Source organism: Globicephala melas, chromosome 3 (assembly GCF_963455315.2).
Source record: "Globicephala melas chromosome 3, mGloMel1.2, whole genome shotgun sequence".
Classification (NCBI taxonomy): Eukaryota; Metazoa; Chordata; class Mammalia; order Artiodactyla; family Delphinidae; genus Globicephala; species Globicephala melas.
The window spans coordinates 45,889,565-45,910,726 of record NC_083316.1 but is presented as its reverse complement, the minus strand read 5'-3'; the positions used below and the strand labels follow the sequence as shown (position 1 = coordinate 45,910,726).

At 40.0% G+C, this 21,162-nt stretch overlaps 1 protein-coding gene across 9 annotated transcripts in view; it reads left to right on the top strand.

The window, feature by feature from the left end:
• Positions 1–21,162, top strand: part of PDE4D (phosphodiesterase 4D) — a 1,450,167-nt gene that overhangs the window by 1,252,984 nt on the left and 176,021 nt on the right. For all 9 annotated transcript variants that reach the window (XM_060295794.1, XM_060295795.1, XM_060295798.1 and 6 more), the window contains 2 exons: positions 1,566–1,639; positions 6,809–6,858. In XM_060295794.1, the coding sequence (XP_060151777.1) occupies positions 1,566–1,639; positions 6,809–6,858 (124 nt within the window). The remainder of the gene's footprint in view (positions 1–1,565; positions 1,640–6,808; positions 6,859–21,162) is intronic.

The following is a 21,162-nucleotide window of genomic DNA, read 5'->3' as shown; positions in this document are numbered from 1 at the left end:
TCCGTCATAGGCAGCGTGACCTTTCGGCAATGTGAGTTGTTTATATGTGATAATGAGCCAGATTTTTCCAGTGACTGAGTTAATCGTGGTTGGCACCTTAGGAAACACCATTAACTCCTTCAGGGGATAATGCTGTAGGTCACTGTCCCAGGGCATAAACAGTATCCCAGTGACTTAGAAGAATTAATGCCAGTTTCAAAAATGTCTGAGACATTTTGTCTTAAAACAAAATTTAGGCTGACTTTAGTCTAGGTCAGTGCCAAATGACAAAATTCTGGAATCGGCTCTGGAACCCTTGGAGCAATTATAAAAAATTTGCCCTGCTCCCACTGCCACCGGCATATTGTCAGTTATAGGCATTAAGTGAATTCCCTGTGCGCACGCCAAATCATTAAATGGAATGTTGCCATAATGGGCTAATATTCACTGAGTGCCTTCTGTTTGCCAGGCACTGTTCTTGGCACCGAAACTGTCATTTAATCTCATTTTCACAGCAACCCTGTGAGGTAGATGTCACTATCCTGGTGTACAGATGAGAAACTAAGGGTCAGAGAGATGATGAAACTTGTCTAAGTTCACACAGTGACTATATAACAGAACTAGGCAGTCTGGGGTATTATTGGTACCTAATAAGACATCTGAAATCTATGTTTTAGGTAAACTTAACATTGTCGTTGTCACCCAGATGACCCATAACCTCACCTAATATAGGCTCCACCCTGGGGGAGACTTGTCCATTCTAGGAGAAAGTGAGGGGGGTAGGAGGAGACAGTGCTCTTGTCACTTTTCTCTCCTAGTCTTTCGATTCTTTTGCCACTTTATAGTTTCACTAGAATTAGAAAAAGGAGGGGCTATCAGAGATAGTGGGACCTATTGGTCCAGCCTTGTGTATGTGGATATGCTGTGTCTATGTATTCATTTATTCAATAAATTCAACTGAGTGCCTTCTGTGGGCCAGGCACTGTGCACGTACAGGACAGTCTCACTTTATTTGAGACCATGTAATTCATGATTCAGATAACCTTAACGAAGAAAAGAATCTGTTTACCAGCTAGAATAACCATGTGGCAAAGGTGAAAAAACAATTTAAAATTTACTTTGTTTGCCAATTTCAAGATTATGGCATCATTGGTGAACGTTTGAAGAGAACTTGGGGGTCATTTTGTTTGACATTTTGCCCCTATAGTGAGACTTTATTAATATTTTATATTATGCTATTTCAAATATGCATAAAATGCAACAGCACGCTATCCATATTGCCTGGGATACTGTTTTAGTGGCTGGGGAATCCAGGAATACTGTGGAAACTGCTGCTATTGTCACCATATTCATAGACGATGAGGAGAAATAGCTGGAAAATCCTTAAGCCTGGCGTCTCTGGCTTTCAAATGGATCCACGTAAACTTTACCAGGTGCTGGGAGATTCTTCAGTACTATATGAAACTAAGTTGCAAGCAATATCAAATTTTCACTTAACAAACCATTTTTAAAAATCACCAAACCACTTCATAGTGCATTAAAGAGGGCCTTATTTCAAGAAGTTTAAAGAATCATTTTTGTTGTAGGTCTTGGCCAGCCTGCGAACTGTACGGAACAACTTTGCTGCATTGACTAATTTGCAAGACCGAGCACCTAGCAAGTAAGTTATTCATTTTTCCCCCCTCCTTCTGGCTGAACTTTTTATAGTGTTTTTTCCATTTGATTGAACTCAAGGCAGTGTATTAGATTTCTCTGAATCATTGCCATGCTGTCTAACCATTTACACTACGTCATATGAAGTCCTGTTAACTTTCTGTAAATACTTTGTAGTGATGGTTCTCATAACAGAAATGAATCAGGATGGCAAATAAATATGGTGATTCCATCTGTCAGAAATCACCTGGCAGGATCAGTCCTCTGCCCAGTTATTTACACTCAGGGTAACTTTATAGGTTTGGCTTAATTCATAAATTTACCATGGGCAAATAACGTCATCAAGCTTTGAAGTCAACCCAAAGTTATCCTCTTACTTCTAAGACAACCATTACTGGGAGAAGTGTCCTATCATAGGGAAGATCTCTAATTCTCTTGCTGTTACTGACTCAGATCGGCAGCAGCATGGAAGAGTTAACAAGATGGGGATTTATGGCATAACAGGGGAAGCATTTGAGAGAGAAAGCTCAGATGGAAAATAACTATAATTTGGGGGTCCTAATAAAGATGGAAAATGAAAAGAAGAAAATTAATTTTCTAAGATTAAATGGAAAACTGATTATTCAAATGCCATAGTTTTGACACTCTATTATGAATAATACAATATTATCTTTAAAATATCAACTCTGAAGAATTTTCCAGAAATAAAACCATTTCTTTTTTTTTTTTTTTTTTTGCGGTACGTGAGCCTCTCAGTGCTGTGGCCTCTCCCGTTGAGGAGCACAGGCTCCAGACGCGCAGGCTCAGCAGCCTTGGCCCACAGGCCCAGTCGCTCCGCGGCATGTGGGATCTTCCTGGACCGGGGCACGAACCCGTGTCCCCTGCATCGGCAGGCAGACTCTCAACCACTGCACCACCAGGGAAGCCCAAAACCATTTCTTTAAATCAATATTAAGAGGACAGTGAATAGAAATTTATTTGAACTTATCTAAGCATATAAAATTTTGTTGTAATTACTACTTCTTAAAGAACACATGAAAAAAATCTAAACTTTCCATCCCATAATAATAGAGTCTACCTCCCAAATTCACATTTTCCATGATTAAAAAAAGCTCTGGCCATTATGCACATACTTCTTGTGATAGAACAAGGTTCTTTTTTAAAAAAAAAAATCAATATAAATGCCACAATGCAAATAATTGGAATGGAACCCAGAGGTGTCAGTTGACTGTTGTGTGTTGCAGGTAATGAAATTTTGCAGTCCCGTTCCCTTAGCCTGAGCATTTCTCACCTTATTCTTCCCCTCCTCATCCACTGGGCTAATTGTAATTCATTCTTTAGGTTACAGCTTAAATATAATTTCATTTGGGGCACTGTCTCTGACTAACACCCAACATGCATGCACACCCACAGGCCCCAACCTGGGTGGTATGCTTTTCCATTGCCATCTGATTGCATCCTGTCCTTAACCCCTGCTTTAGCATGTTTCTCTCAGTGTCCAGTTACCTATTTGCTTGTCTTAAGAATGTCAGTTCCCAGAGAGCAGAGGTCGTATCCAGTCCACATTTGAATTCCCGGTGCCTAGTGTAATACCCAGCACAGCGTCATCACTCTGCACGTGCAGCAAACTGGCTAGAGGGGTGACGCCAGTATGCAGAATGGGAAACCTGAACGTGGGCTTCAAGCTGTTTGTTCATAACCAAACACATCTTCCCTGTTCAGTCGCCCCTTTGGGGCTTTCGGCATTTGGTAGCTCCTAGGTATAGTCACCTCCTCTTTGGAAAGTCTCAACCCTGCAAGAGAAATGAAATTACTGGTGTCCCTTACAAACTTTTTTAGCCTCAACTTTTGTCCATGAAATTGAGATTTTTGTCTTTGAAAGGTGAACAAAACTTCTTTAATGAATTCCTTTTATGCTTCCTTCAGACTTGGTCACTTGTGTAGCAGCATCTCTACCTGTGGCAGACACATAGTTGTTCAGCAGGTGTGAAGGCATCAGGCTGGCCTTTCTGTCCCCAAAGAGATGATCTGAGGCCCATTCTATATGAGACAGAGGTTTTCAGCTGACCTACAGGGACAAAACAGATTAAAATGGAAAAGAGCATCTAGAGGAGGGTAGAAAATCATCTTTATGCCTGAACTTGACCTGTTTTATAATGCCCTGGGTGGAGTCTAACCAAACAGTATTATCTGGCAGACCCTAAGTACAGGTGTTTGTGGTCTCTCTTTTGGTCAGTACAGATTTGTACCTCCTTTACTGATTCAAACCCAATCAGCCTTTTCAGGTATCAGAATAGTAGGACTCAATCTACACACAGATAAACTCTGTTCTTTTCAGTGATAGCAAAATGGATATGGATAGCAAAATGGTGCATCACGTGATGACCCCAGGGAGCCAGAATTCCCCCGCAGGGTACTCACAGTGCCACTAGAACGCTCCCAAGCTTACCGCTGGATTTTGTGGAAGGCGTATGCTAGCTTGCATGATCCACCTTTACTATTTACTACAAGAAAGGAACCTACAATGGTGTGTTAGTTTCTGCTTTATAACAAAGTGAATCAGTTATACATACACATACGTTCCCATATCTCTTCCCTCTTGCGTCTCCCTCCCTCCCACCCTCCCTATCCCACCCCTCTAGGTGGGCACAAAGCACCGAGCTGATCTCCCTGTGCTATGCGGCTGCTTCCCTCTAGCTATCTATTTTACATTTGGTAGTGTGTATATGTCCATGCCACTCTCTCACTTTGTCACAGCTTACCCTTCCTCCTCCCTGTGTTCTCAAGTCCATTCTCTGGTAGGTCTGGCAGTTCCTTAGTAAATTAACATGAAATTACCATATGACCTCATAATTTCATTCCTGGGTATACACCCAAAAGAAGTGAAAAGGTGTTCAACAAAAACTTGTACATAAACATTCTTAGCAGGACTATTCACAATAGCTAAAAGGTGGAAACAACACAAATGTCCATTAGCTGACAAATGGATAAACAAAATATTGTTTGAATAGAGTACTGATACATGCTACAACACAGATGAACTGTAACATTACACTACATGAAAGAAACCAGTCACAAAAGGCCATATTATATAATAAGTATGAAAATAAATATTTTATTTTCACATGTTAGAGAAAAAAAAAAAAGAAAAGAAAGGAGCCTAGAAGGATGCATCTGAAGCCCTGAGCCCTGAAGGTGCTCACTTGCACGTGGCTGACTTTTGCTAACTCACTGCTGGTTCCTGTCCCCTTGCTCTTCCTTGCCCTTGAGATTTTCCATTCCAGAAGTGAGTTCTGGCTCATTCTTCAATAACTGATTTATCACTGTAGCCATGGATCAAATGATTGATATTTTCTGCTTGTCATTACTTGTTGAAATATCAAGTTCCCAAGTGCCCGTTATAGGATTGAAATCAAAAGAAGATAATAAGAAACAAGTCCATGATGTGGTTTTCAAAACTATAGAAAAGTTTAAAAATATTTCTTTGATGCCTTTCCTAGACAAAATAAATGCTTTCTAAATTTTCACAGAGCAAGGACTAGAAAGGAGTAATCATTATATAAATGATTTGAATGATAAACTCTCAGCAAGTAGATATCTATTAGTATATAGACCAAAACTATTTCAGAGTAGCAGTTTTAAACATTAACCTTTCTTTTTTATAAAGCATGAGTTAAGTTTCAAATTCCCTCATTTTATTTCATAATAAAAACTGAAATAACTCAGAAGTAAATTTTGGTGCATTTTCAATCAAATGCAAATTTTCAATCCCAAACTGCTATCAGTAAATTTAAGAGCAATAAGACAGAGCCAGATGCTGACTGGAACCAAGGCAGTGGGAATTTAAAAAGTACCAGACTGCTTTCCCCATGTATCTTCCAGCTCTGCTAAGAGATTCATCATCTCAGGAAGGCAGATTGGACCAGGGCTCTGCAGGAACCTGCCATCTGCAGAGGTTCCACGAAAGCAGCCTAAAAATAAGGCAACATAGCAGGGTGCAGGCCCTAGAATCACATTGCTTTGGTTCAAATCTCAGCTTTCTAACTTTGAAGAAGTGATTTACATTTCCAAAGCTTGTGTTTTCCTCATTGGTAAAATGGGAACCATGAGTCTGCCTGCCTTAAGGTTTGTTATGAGGGATTAAATGAGATAATTCATCCAACGTGCTCATTTAGCACAGCATCGGACACACAATAAGTCCTCATTAAAGTGTTAGCCACTACTAGAAGTACCAAAACAAACAACCCCCAGAAATGAAAACAAACATTTTTCTGACACCCTTGAATGTATCTATTTTCTAAAATGTTCTTAAAGATCACTAATTTTAAGAGCTTTCAATTGTAAGTAAGAACTTTATAAAAAATTTAATAGAGATTCCATAAATGATATTTTCTTCAGCATAATTGATTAAGCAGTGGATACATTGTGCTGGGCTCTGCAGGGAATACAAGTTAATCAAATAGCATGGGGTGTTTTTTTGTTTTTTTTTTTTACCCCAAGGGGTTTATAATCATCGTGTGAAACTTCGCCAACATCTGAAAAATTAGAGAATACAAAATAGAATTGGTTTAAGCACCTTTAGTTTATAGTGTTTCTAAAGTCCCCGTAGCATCTATTCGGACCCATCGTTAATATACCTCTCTAACAAATGGATCGGAGATGTTTCTTAATATAAGAAAATAGAAAGGAAAAAGTTGAAGTACAATAGCTTCTCAAAGTGCAATATAGTTTGCAAGGAGTCATTCACTTCTGATGATGTATAGGCAATCGTGAGAATTTATGCCAAAAATAAAAGTTTCTTAACACTGTATTAGAGAAACCAATTGTAGACTGACTGCTTTTTCAAGTTCAGAAAGTCTGTGTTTGCTCTGTAAGCCCGGGCTTAATTGAATACGGTCAATCAATAAGGACTTCCTCTTCTCTCTTGTCTCTGTGACATTTACATCAGCTTTATTTACCCCAAAGTCTATCACCATGTGATTTAGCTTTTTTTTTTGACACGTGATCAAAGGGTACCTAGGAACTTGACTGGCTAGTCTGAAAGAAATCTTCATTTGCATGTCCTAACTTAAAAATAATCCTTAAATTTAAATGGCATATCTGAAATGACTCAGAGAGTCCTCAGACCAACAAAGTATCATATATTTACAGCTCTGTATTTTTCTCTCTTTGTCAGAAGATCACCCATGTGCAACCAACCATCCATCAACAAAGCCACCCTAACAGGTAAGAAGGACCTGGGAGATTATTCTTCTCACATCTAGGAAAAAGGCATATTTTCCAAGATTCAACCTTATTAGCACCAGTTTTTTCTGCAATTCTAAAATCGTTAAGAAATTAGTCCTTTCTTCTCTATATTATCATTTCTCTCACTGATCTCACAAGCTGTCCATTTAACCTATTGGAAAAACTTAACTGTTGTGCCATTTTTTTAAAACAAGTTAAATTTTTGCTCTTACTCGGTTGAGTGTTGCTCTGGGCGTTTGTATTTTGAGAGATAGCATTACCTTCGAAATGCTGACCATGTTTCCGAGCTTGTGTTATCAGCATGATGTTAATATATGGTAGCTTGGTTGAATGAAAGTCAAAGCATAAATAAAAGATACCTTCTTGGTTAATGAATTTCCCAGTTGTGTGTAGGAAGGAACACCATTCCAGTACTCCTGATTTGGACCCAGAGAGTTGAGATTAAATTCAGTCTGAGATTAAATTCTGTATTTTACAATACAGAAAAGTTCAATGAGATCAAAAGAACAGATGTTTGGGGAAGAGAAGTGGATGGAAGGATGAGGGGCGTAGAGGTCAGAAGAATAAAATTACTCCGATTCCTATTAGTCTATTTTAGACATGGGGCTTGACCTCAGCTGAGCCAAAAACAGAACAGATGATCTCATTTTGCTAAACCTGAAACCAAATTGAACTCATTTGATCATTTCTTGAAACCCCAATTGATTCATTAAGATAATTGCCTGGGGAAGAAAACCCATGTTTTCTAAAATTATTACCAGAAGACAATTAACATATTCTCCAAACTAGACGAATACTTCACTTGATTCAAGTGTCTTCCTGGGACTCCAGCTCGTAATATGCAGAGGAGCTCATTATTACATTATCAGTGACTCTACTTTGCTTGAAAGTTAACTTCATCATGTCCAGTCAGGACCTTTCAACTGGGCTCCTTTGTGGTCACCACATCAAAGTGATTCTGGGACAGCAGTTAATGTTGGTCTTTCCTGAATGCCTTTCAAATGGGACTTGTGTTCCACTGACTATTACATTATTGGTTCTCTTTTCCACGTGTATCTTTCAAGATCTTATTGGTGATGATTTTCAACTGGCATTTCATAGTCTTATATAAGTCTGGTTTACCCATTTTCTTCTTGGCATTGGTCAAGAGATGAACAATAATTGAAATTCCTACGGATTAAAGTAAGTTCTTTGAGTAACAGATTTCTTCTTCAGAAACCCTGATTTAATATGAAAGAGCCCAAATCTACCTGGGGCCTCTAATGAGAGAGACCACATGGAACCTGGTCCCTAGCCCTGCTCCCAGCACTAGACCTGACCCATATAAAGAGGGAGACCATCACCCCCTTTATCTTTGCAATAAGTAAGACTCCTCTAACATCAGTTTGTGCAGAACTCAGTGCTATTTTGGCCCCTGAAAGCTTGTAGCTTGAGGTCACATATGAGCCAGCCCCACAGAGCATCCTACCAGAAGAGCAGCTGCAGGTACCAATGGAGGCTGCTGTGTCCACCAGGAGGGGGTGGGTGCTCCGTGGTCAGGGCAGCTGTCCGGCCACCCTGGCCAACGTCTGGCACTGATTAGAGAAGGAGTAGCTGCACTCAGAGGGCACAGACTTGGCTTTGAACACATATGAGAGGCCCCGTCGAAGCTCCCAGAAATTTCACGTAGTGCTGAGGCCCGGAAGCAGTACCAGAGGGGACTGTGAGCCACAGAAATCTGGGCTAATATGGCCTCATTTGTACCCACATGATCTTGACCTGAGGCCTGGGGACAGTGGGGCTCTAGAAATATCTTATTTAGGAAGGGAAACTAATTAACTGTCATTAAGGGCTTTGTGCGGCTGTGTTCATCCCAAAGCACAACAGGAAATTAAATGACTTGTGAATGGAAGCCTTTTTCCTTGCCCAAGAATAGCAAACCAAGGTGAAAAAGTCAGATGAGGGGGTGAGGGAATGAGGGCAACAGCAAGGGACATTCCTCTCTCTGAGCTCATTCTGGAAAAGTATGCCCTTAAAACCATAAATCATGAAAACAGTAGTGGTTGAGACTTCGATGGGAGACTTCAGACATACAGAAAAGGTGGTGCTTGTGAATTTCTGCCCTCAGCAGCTGACTGCTCAGGACTTCACTCCAAGTTTGCTCCCTGGCAAGTGAGTGCAGTGGAGAAGAGTGTTAAAAAGAGTCAGTGGGGCACGCTTGAAGAAGAACTTGGCCTTCTTAGAAATTTTTCTTAGGTTCTAGAGGAACAGTGTAGTATGCAGGTAAGTTCATGTTTGGTCCAAAAGGCCGCTGTGGTGGACAGCACCAGGGGCCTCTGGAGGGCAGCTCCATAGAACAGCACTGACAGGGCGCTCCTGGAATTGGGGGGCAGGGGGCGGGAAGCTGCTCTGCGTGTCCAGGATTCAAGCCATGTTCTATCATGATAGCTGTGTGGCTCTGGGCAGGTTACATAGCCTATCCCTGCCTGTTTTCCCATTTACAAAACAGCGATCATACTTCATACAGTTATTGCTAAATAAATGAGTTCATTTGTACAATGCTCTTAGCATAGAGTAAGCACTCAATGCATCATTTTGTTTTGCTTTGTTGGTGTTTTTATTGGTTTTTGTTTTTAGGATTCATGCTGTATGTCACTAGGGGTGTTGGAAAGAACAGGCCAGAGAGGTGAGAAAAGGAAAGGGAAGAGTGCAAGACAAACTGGCAAGGTCATAGGAGTAAAAGTTATGGATCCCCCCCAAAATGGTCAAAATGCACACACTTCCTTTGTGCCTGTTGTAAGTGGGGCCTCTAATTGCTCCCAGCACTGTATCCCGGCCTCTCATCACAGCCACAGGCATTGGCGCCTTTGTGGTGTGGATGATAAACTATTGTTCAGGATTATTTTCAAAGTTGAAGAACTTATTTTTGAGTCACAGAACTTTGAAGACAGAAAATTAACTCTCCATAAGTCAACTTCTTGAGTTTTACAAAAGAAGAGTTGAGAACTTTCACTCTCTCTGTCTGTCACACTACACCTTCTAAAACTTGCTCCCATAGAACTTAGACTACTCTTTTCCCCCTTAGAGGTTATTCCATTTGACATGCGTTAAAGCCAGGAAAGTTTGATTTTATATCATTAGGGCTAAAGCATGTTAGTTAGTTGCCAGATTTTATATCTATACATAGTAGGTAAATTCACAGCTCTACAACGATTTAACAATTAAAAAAAAAAATAAAGTTTCCAAATGCGCGTTTAGAAAAGAGCCTTCCTGCTAAATGGCTCTCTGTTCTTTAGTGTGATATAACAAACAGACTGGCGTGTGGCATTTGGGGCCTGAGTGCAAACCCTGTATCTCTCATTCACTTTATTCCCTTGTTTGAAAAATGGAGATAGGAGCTCCTCTCAGTGCTGTTGCAGGAATTCAAGGAGGTAAGTTAGATGAGGAACAGAAGCCTGTCATGAGTAACTCACCAAGTGTTTCTTCCTACAGCCCTCCTCCATGCCTGACATTTTGTTGTTGTTCCTAAAGCTATTTTAAAAACGGATAGCGTAGAGGAGGACCTTGCTGATGTGTCAGCTTCACTCGTGCACTTCATTTATGATTTTGTTTGCAGACAGTAATGATGGGGCATTTTTAGGAATCCCTGTACTTAGTGCAAGGCTCACGTGCATAGGTCCTTAGCGGATGGTGAAGAGCAGAACTAAAGAGTGTGTTGAAACATGAGAGGGCAGCAAAGAGTCAGAGCTGCCCAAGCCATACCTGCGTTGTGACACTGAGCCCTGGTTTGGGTGCAGAGCCATGTCTTTGGGGGCACAATTGGTTCTCTTGAGCATTTCATTTTCAAATGATATTCACTCAAGAAAAGAGTTCTGTGGCCATCTCATGAGACCTTGTCACGTCTCCACGATATCACTTTACAATGTTTGTTATTTACATATTTTCTGTCCCTTTATTTAATCATATTTAAACTGAGGATTTTCATGTGAGAATGTAACTGAGAGAAAATTTATTTAAACTTCTCTATTTTAAAGATGAGAAAACTGAGACCTAGTGAGAGAAAATGCTACTTAGAGGCAGAACCAGGAATAAATGCAGGACTCCTTTTTGCCAAGTCTAGGATCCTTCTTATACATAACCCTATAAAATTATCCATCAAATTAGGGTAGCCTTCAGACCCACCATGGAAGTATATGTTTTGGAGAAAGTAGAAGAAATCTTACAGGATATTGATTTCTGGGTAATAGATATAACATTGGAGTTTCTTTGTATATGGACCCAAAAATTTGGAAATATCCTGTCCCGATTTCTCACTGGACAGGTCTTTGTATTTAGAGCTATTTTTATTATATCCACAGCCTATATCTTAGAGGCCCTCAGGTAAGTAAAGATTGGCAGACTAAGGAGAAAATACAACTTCTATCCATGCAATAAAACTAGTACAATTGCCTCCTCTTTACCTGTAGAGGGAGTGCAGGGACAAGCGTAAAATAACGCAAAAGTAGTTTTAGTCCAAAAAAAATTTTGGTGTATCTCCACTCATATTTTTGCCCTGAATATTCCTAACTCCTTTAAAAAAAGGAAAAAAATAAAAAAAGAGTGCATTTTCAATAGAATTTAATCAGTTGGTAAGCAGAGGATTTAAAAAGTAAACTATCCAAATATACTAGTTAGTCAGAATACATTAAGACACTTACTCTTGTTTGTTTATTGTTCTTCTAAAGCACAAAGCAGTTTATAAAATCCATTGAAGAAAAAAAAAAGCAAAGATTTTTAACTGGAACAGTTATTTTGTTATTACCGGGACTAATCATTTAACACTTTGTGCCACTAAAGAAAGGAAACTAAACAACTACTTTATGTGACAATAGCAATGCTAGTGACTTATGTAGGTTTGCCTTTTAAATCTGCGCGTGCGCATGCGCGTGTGCATGTGTGTGTGTGTGTGTGTGTGTGTGTAATAAAAACAACTAGTGTACATAACGTGAAAAGAAATATATATATATGTATATATATATATATATATATAGTAGTTGGAAGCACGAGCCGCTAAAGAAGGCAAAAGAGACCTCAGTGAGAGCAATACGCGAAAGGGCTGAGGGGACATGGAACTAAAAATGTATGTTAGGGCAGCGAGTGTGGGAGGAGGACGAAGACCCAGCCATTGCCCTGGAAGTCTCACCCTCTTCATCAGCCACTAGCAGGCACTAGCTTCATCACGCAGCTCTTTTTCTCCTTTCTTTTAACAAGAGCAAAGATTGTGGCAACGCTTTAATGATTGCAGAGAATGAGTGCACAGTAAGCTCTTTTAGGAATGTGATTGAAGAATGCTGAGTACACATTATGCTTAATAGCTTTAATAAAAAATAAAAATTGTGTATGTGAGTGTTAGACATTGGCTTTTGTGGGGAGTTTTTTTGCTTGTTTTACTTTTATATTTAATACATCTGATGAATGTGGAGTATTCTAAATTTTTTGAGCCAGAGGAGTTTACTTTTACAAAAATCCCCACATTAAAAAGACCTCTCCGGGAAAAACACTGAACTAAAAGATTTGCTCAAGTGCATGGAGTATGACTACTTGTTACTTAAATTTATGATCTTTTAGAGGGTCAAAGCCTGTTTTCTTCCTTATAGGCTAACTTGTTTTGCCTTCTTATGCTTTCACTAAGTAAGTAGAGTTATCTCTATTAATTTGTAAAAAGACCAGGTCTGACAATCACTTTTTGACCAGGAATTGATTAAAGTTATATTTGGTTTTCTAAACAGTAAGAAAACAAGTGAATGTCACAATCATGGGAAAATATAATCAAATTGTAACTGTATTGCCTGAATATCTGCTCTGGGTATTTTGTTATAACTTTAATTGAAACAATTAAACAAAACTGCATATTCATTGAGTCAGAACAGCAAAAAGGTTATGAGTGAAACCATATAGATTGAAAACCCAACTTTCCTCTTACTAGCTATGTAATCTTGGTCAATTTACTTAAATTCTCTAAGCTTTCATTTTCTAATCAGTAAATTCTAAGTCAGTGATTAGCATAGTGCTTGGTACCCAGAATGTACTCAACAAATGTTAACTATCATTATTGCTTCAATTTTATTATTATTATTACTATTATCATTATCATACATTTGGTCAACAAATATTTTCTGTGTACCTTATATGTGGCATGCAATAAGGTAGGTGTTGGAAATAAAAAGATGAGTAAAAGGTGGCTACTGGCTTCAAGGAAGTCACATGGGGACACCGAATGGAACCAGGAATAATTAACAAGCTAAGTGCCACGACTGAAGCAAATTCAAATACATATATGTATTTGAAGGAGAGGGCAAGTGATTCTACCTAGGGGAAGCTCCCTGCTGAACTTCGAAGAAGGTGGAGTTCTCCATATGGTTAGAAGGAGAACACCTCATGCCAAGGGACCAACAACAGTGAGTGCCGGTTCAGCTCAGGGGACTGGAGACAGTAAAGAACAAAAAGAGTTCAGAATGTATGGGAGCAACAGAACATGATCTCCAAGCGTAGATTAAGGCAGTAGCATGAAGAGCATTAGAAGTCAGTGTAAATAACAGTGGACTATATTTTACGGGCGATGGAAAATCATCAGTCATTTCTAAGCAGAGGAACAAGTACATATGTTAGAATGACAATGTTGGATGCTGCATAGAAAACAGATTGAAAGGAAGAGAGACTAGCGGCAGCCTCATACTGATCCAAAGGCCGTTACAGGCCAAGTACCCACTGAAGATCATGTGAATCTGGACTGGGGTGGTGGTGTTGGGGGTGGAGATGAGGAAATGGATTCACAAGTCTTTTCAGAGAGTTGAGAAAGCTTGGTGGGTGATTAGATTGAGAAGTGAGGGAAAAGAAGAGAAAAATGAAGTCATACACACAGGTGTTCATCACAGCATTGTGCATTTGTACAAGAGACTGAAAACAACCCAAGTGCTAAATAATATGTGAGTTCTATTTAAGTATCAAAAATTCCATAATAAAAAAATTTAAATAACTTATTCATGAGAAAAATTTTATAATGTAGAAAAATGCACCTAATTTAAAGAATATATGTTAAAGTTCTAAGTAAGCAATAGCCACACATTTCATGTATTTTAATTATGTATATTGTATTTAATTTAAGACATTTTTGGATGTTGACTGGTAACTAGCAAAGGCCCATTTTACATAGAATCTGGTGACAAACTTGTAAGTATCTCTCAGATCAAGATTTCTGTTTGCCTCTCCTCACTAGAAAAGGTCCTAATGAGACACTGCCAACTGATCTTTCAGTATTATTGTGCCCCAGTGAGCATTCACTGTATTTTCAGATAATAATATGCCTTGGATAGGGCAGCACTCATGGTGGTTATTGAGCTTATGACAAGACAGCTCTATTATCCTCCAGTCGATCAGAAAAGCTACCATGAAAATAGAGGCATTAAAGTCACCAAAGTCCCCTTTAGCCTGTACCCCTTCCTCACCACCTCGAGTTAGAAAAACTCAACATTTCCCAAACCTGCCTGATCTAAGGAACCCCCAAGGGATCCTTGAAAATAAACACGAAAAAACAGATCCCAAGACAGTGCAGGACGAAATCTTTGGGATAAGTCTCAGGATCTGTGTTCTCAACAAGTGCTCCAAATTAACGAATCAGCCAAATTTGGGAGAATAATCGGATACTGGGTGAAGTAGGCAAGAGTGCTGCTCTGGACAGTGTTGACACTGCGTTGCTGGAAAGTTGTTGGAAAATCATTGTCTTTCTGGAAAATGTATATAGTGACACCCACACCCCCATCCAACAAACAACGCAGCCTAGGATAAACAAGATAATATGTGTGAGGTGCTTTGCGATTAGCAAAGGAAATACAAGGTGACCTTATTATCTGTGCCATCCTCATCATCATGGTCATCATCAGCTGGCCCATCATCCCTCTTATCTCTCCAAATGTATACAAATTTTAATTAGGCCAGCTTGCCCCTCTCCTAGAAGAAAATGAAGTATCATGTCCATGTTTGTGTATGAGGGTGGGAGTGAGTTTGGGAAATGTTATGTTTAGTAACTGTATTCTTTTTGTCTTCTCACACACTGTACCAAGTTTCCTTTAAAAAAAAAAGAAAGAAAGAGAGAAAGAGAGAAAGAAACAACAAAAGCTGCATTCTTAAGTCACTCCCTTTATCCACAAAGGGCTTCCCACCCATGTATGCCTTAAAAAGTATTCCCCTGGGCACACTCAAATACAAGACTGTGGTAGGGCAAAACAATGAAAATTCTTTTGGGTCTAATTTCCCAAATTTTCCTAGTTGAGTGTTACACTGAGTTATTTAACTCTATGAATAAATGAGGATTTCACTCACAGCATTCTTTCTTTCACTATCTCAGAAAATGCTTTTTTAAAAATTGGATCTATTATTAATACTAATATTAATAAAAATTAACATTTTCTGACATTTGATATCAAAGACTCTACATGCATAATCTCTTTTAAATCTTATGATAATTCAATATATAGCTTCAAATGACAAAGTGTAGATTAAGTATGACTCAAAGGCAGAACCTAGAGGCTTCCCTCCCTTAAAATGTATTGATCCATGCACAGAAACACACACAACCGCTGTCATCTTCTCCCCAAAGTTATTCTTTTCTTTCTTTCTTTCTTTCTTTCTTTCTTTCTTTCTTTCTTTCTTTCTTTCTTTCTTTCTTTCTTTCTTTCTTTCTTTCCTTCTTTCAAAGAAGAGACAGCAGAAAATGAACCTACGTTGTCTATTACGGAACATGTATGAATGGAGGGTATGATGGAAGATGGATTAGATCTGTGGATACAGAGCAACCCTTTGGGAAACCCAAAGGAATCAGTTTTATAAGCTAAGGAAAGGACTTTTGCTTGTGGGGTAGAATTCCTCAAGGCTTCAATTCTCACAGTTCTCTTCCTGACTCCTCTGAAGTGCCTGTGTGACAGCGCCCAGGGCAGCAGCATCAACAAGGAAAGGACCCCACAGTGTGTGTGAGCAGTGAGGATGCAAGAAGGTTCGGCATAGGGCAGTGCTTGAGCCTCTGTGCTCACCTTGCTTCTAGGACCAGTCACTGTTAACCCCTGAGATAACAGTTTCTATCATGGGGTGATATTCATCTTCTCTTTGTGCGTAGACTCACCGTAGGCTCTTCATCTCCATTATCATTTGCTTGGGTACCAGTTCTAGCCATGACATTCCCCAGCTCTCTGTGCCCCAAATGCACTTCCTCTAGATATTTCTGATGTCTACATATCCATTGCTTTTTAGTGCGCTATCTTCTCTTTTGTGGTTCTTTTTCGGCCCTGTTGGCACTCTGAAAGCATTTCTAATTCACTGGACTGTTTTCTTCTACCTGCCTAGCAAAACAAATGGATGTTCACGTCTTTTTTTTTTTTTTCGGGCATGTTTCTGGTGTTTGCATATTGCACACTGAATTGTCCATGTGGAGAACTTCATTAATGGGTTTGCTCCTTCACTCATTCAGTCACTTGGATGTGAAAGACTGTGCTTGGGCTCTCAGGACCCATGAGGTATAAGATACCTTCCCCGAGCTTTACGACCATTATCCTAGAGGTTTGTGCAATTTAGAAAGATAAAATGTGTTCTGTTGAATGACGGAAAGCATTAAGTAAATAGAAAACAGAGGGTTTGTAAATGAGTAGATAAATGAGTTGATAAAATAAGGAAAGTAGGAAGAAAGGGAGGAAGGAGGAAATTGATCAGGCTGAGATGGTTTTCCGAGAGAGCCAGGAGGCTGTCTACAGTGTCATTTAGCTTAGAGACTGGAAAAAGTCTGGGAAACCACTTGAGGAACTTAGGGAAAACTTAGCAACACAAGCATGTAGAGGAGTGAGAGTAGTAAAAGAAAGGTTTTCTGAATCACCAAGGAGGAAAATAGCAGACGACGCGTCGGGGAACTGAGACCTCAGTTGAGGAAGATGTGACAGACGGTCTCTAAGATACTTCTTCTGTCACTGACTGTGCACTGACTGTGCTCTTTTAAATTGTTTATGTGGAAAGAGATCTAGGTTTTCTCTTCCAGCAGGTTGTAATTTTGTAAAAAAATTCAAAATGTTGTATGTTTTGTTTGCTTGTTTGATGTACAAGTTAGAACGTACATAGAGGACTAAGAGCAGGGCTCAGAAGTTGGGAGGTCTGGGTTTCATTGCTGGCTCACCTGCTGACCCACGTTGTGACCTTAGAAAAGTTCCTCAAACGCTGTGAGTCTTTTCTGTTAAAAGTGTTGAATAATAACAACAACAACAACAACAATAATAATTGTGATAATACTTTCCTGATCTTGAGGAACATACAGGACAATCCATGTAAACATTTTGTCACAGTGTCTGGTTGTGTCATTCATGCTGATCCTCAAAGTTGTCATCTTTGTACACCGTACACTTTTTTGGCCCTGCTGCCATTGATAAAAGCGTTGGGGGAATGGCTTTAGAGACAGTTTACAGGCCATACAAGAAAAAGCCATCTTATTGGTTTACCGTCATGCTTCACTTTTGACCAAAAATATTATTTCCAATATGATTACCAACCTTAGTCACCAAATAAGATATCAGATTAGCCTGGATGAGGCTAATTCTAAAAATGTAGCCATTCCAGGGGATGAGACAATTTTGAGGCATTTGAGAGAAGTATAATGTGGACTCTGAAAGCAGTTCCAAGACAGAGTGTCACATCATTAGAGTGATGGCAATATATGGAATAAGCACACACACACACACACACACACACACACACACACACACGTTTTCCCAGTTGATACTTTGAAAGAGATAACTTCCTCTGAATTCTATGGGGTGGAAATGGTCTCATCTCTAGGAGTCCTTTTTACTTTTCAGCCACACTTCATAGAGTCTGTGTTTCTCCAGATCTTCACAGCCAGGTTCCATTCCCTGGGAACTGCCGAAGGTGCCATAGATAAAGGAGAGGGCTGGTGTGCCCCAGCCCACTGGCCAGGGAAGGCTTCACCCCTCATCATTTCCACAGAACGGGCAGCAGAGGAAATGAGCCTGGCACTTGTCGCACTATTATTTCTCACTGCCTCTATTCAGTTATTACCGGGCACCTATAGAGCCTCAGCATCCTGTTCTTTGAGCGTTCCATACAATTCTCTCCTAGGCTGGCTTATAACCCCGCCTTCGATAACAGCGTATCAGCAGTGATCCTCTGGTTGCAAGATTAAAAACCAACTCTGCTCACTTAAGCAAAATGGGATTTAGTGGAAGAATATTGGGAGAATTTCCAATTCCCTAAGAATCAGTGGGGAGGCTAGAGGATCAGAGTTGAAGGAATCAGTACATCTTCAGAGTAGTAGAAAGCCAAAGGGTAAGGGGAAAATCTCATGGCAGGATCAATCAGGTGAGATCCCTGCAACTGCTTTTAGTTTCTTTGTTACTCTGTTTAAGAGTCAAATTCCAGTGAAGGGGTCCAGTGGGTCTAGTTTGGGTCTTGGGCCTTGGCTAAAGGAGAACAGGGCATCAGGCTATTTCACCAGACCACGTAATAGGATGTAGGGGTGAGAGCCTAAGTGATGGGGCCAGATTACGAGGATTCGTTTTCTAGTTCTCCCACTTCCAGATGTTTCTCCTCAAACGATTCATTTAACCTCCCCAAACCTCAAATTCCTCGTTTTTGAAGTGGGCAGAATAATAGTAATTATCTCCTAGGGAGTTCGTGAAAATTATCTGAGATGATATTAAAGAAAAAGTAAGCACAATGCATGGGCACACAGCACTTGATCATTGTGGGCTCTTTCATAGTTAGGATTATCTAATGGAAATGCCAAGTAATTTCCTGAAAGAAATTAGGGTGCTGTTAGAAAGGGGAAATAAATAAGTGCTGGCGGGCCAGAAATAATTATTGATTATAGTGGAATAAGAGGGTTGGCCTCAATCCACTATTTATTTTACTAATATATTTCTCAGTAACCTACCCTTTATGATATTAAGGTTCTTAGGGATGCAGGATGGTACCTGTTTGTTAAGGTATCCCTGGGAACTCAGTTCCTCTGAAGGCATGTGACTTCCTGATCATTTGATCCACACCCATTTATTGATGCCTCCCTTATGCTTAGATCTAGACAGGATGCCATGGTCTGTGGCTTCTGGTTTACTCACAAGTGTAGGAATCAAAGTAAGGCATAATTTGCCTTCCTCTGATCTTTGTTTAATAGTCATCTAAATGGACTGTTGTCTAATAAGTCACCACCTAATTAGGTTTACTTTAAGGGATACAGGATTATAGAGAGAGAAGGATTATTTTTTAAGCCTCTCCACTTCCTGAGAACAACATTGAAGTAGGCCCCAGCATATGAAGAAGCTGGCATTCTAAATTCATCTAAAGGTTCATTGTTTGAACTTTAGAAAAGAGTATCCACACGCTGGCACTCATCAAAGGCCCCTTAGAACCAGCCTATATATCTCCATTCCAGGAAAGTGCAGGTTTTCCAAGGAGAGAGAATCTGAAGGAGAATTTGAGGTCCCCGAGAAAAGGCATTTAGGTCCATCAGTGGGATGAGATGGGCTGCAATCTCTGAAGGCCAATGGAAGGTCACTGTGGAACACTGCACAGCCTACCCACTTGGAGAGTCAGAGTCATTGCGAGGAGGAGAGCCCAAGCCCAGGCTTTGGGAAGCTGGATAGACAGAGTGTCATGCGCCAGGACAGAATCAGTCAGGCCACACCTCACTGCCCCATGGCTGCTGCCTCCAAAGCCATGGAGGTGCTGACCTCTGACTACATGCTGCCACCTGCCCGCCACACCCCTCCACCTCACACTCTGACTGAGCTTCTGAAGCCACCCAGCCTGCAGCAGGCCCTGGCCTCTGTCTCTAGCATCTCAGCCCTGATCGCCGTCTCCATTACCCCTCACCCAGGACCAGTCATGCCATCCTCACTACACCTTTTCCAGCATCCAGCCTTCCCCAGACCTGACCAACTCTGGCCTCTCCTCCAACCTCACCACACCATGTCACCCAACACCAGAAAGGCATGACAGAATTGAAACCGGAAATGGAGCCACCCTGAGTGTTAGTTTCTTACAAAGGTATCTGTCTTTTTCCAGGGGTGTAGCTAGTAGGCATTGTAAGAGGGTGGGCTTTGGATTCCTTGAATCAATACAGAGAATTCTAGCTATGCCACCTCTTAGCGATTTGACTTTGGGCAAGTTATTCTGTAAGCCTCAACTTTCTAATCTACAAAATGTAGGTAATAACAAACCTACCTCAGAGGGTCACAATAAGGATTAAATGAGATGTATATGCATCAAGCCTAGTACCTGGCACATTAAAGAAACTAAAAATGAAATGCTAATTCTTGAGTAAACTGTTCTTTTTTCTTGCGTGTACTGTGACCCTTCCATCAGTGAGTTTCAGAGGCAAATGAATCCTCTTTAGACCTGGAAGCTTGACACAAGGAAGAATGAAGTAAAGAAAACAACTGAATTTCTCTTAAAAGCATTTTCCCTTACTGACTTTTTTTCCGTTGTCTGTGTTCATAAGAAACCAGCTATGCCTGCAGAAATGTCTGCCTGTTTCCTTTTCTACGTGTTTAAATTCCTAATTGTGCACACAATCTTAGTCACTGTATTTTCACGTGCAAGCAATTAAGGACTCATTTAACAGCCTTCCCCCTGGAAGGTTTTGTTCTCCATCTGCCACAAATCAGATTCCTTAGGAACATGTTTGATTTTGAAACAATGTGAAAGTACTGTTCATTTTGTTCAAATTTCATTTATGTACCATTTTTTAAAGTGATGTAAATGGACAGCCACAAAAGCTCAGCAGCTGGTCAAAACAAGACTTCAAAGAAACCATTGAAATGGGGCAAAAAGAAATTTTTTTTTAAACTAATATGCTAGGACAAAGCCAAATAAAACCATAGTATGATAAACAGTCCTCAGACATATTTCACTCATAACAAATATTTACTTTACAACAGATTTCAAATACAGGAAAATGGGAATGCACCCCAGTTCCCATTCTGAATCTTGGAAGTCTTGAGCTCACAGCAATGAATGTGAGGAAAAAGGGCAGAAGAAGCCAGGAAAGGGGAAAACAGGAAAAGATTAGATTTCTTGGGCTTTTTGGAGAAACATGGTACAAAGATACACATTTCAATAATATTAACCAGAAGAATCAAACAGATTTATATGACTCTTTGTTGCTGTACACCTGAAACTAACACAACATCGTAAAGCAACTATACTTCAATTTTTAAAAAAATCAATTAGATAACGAATTGCTCCCTCACCACAGGTGAAGTCCATTTTTGTTAA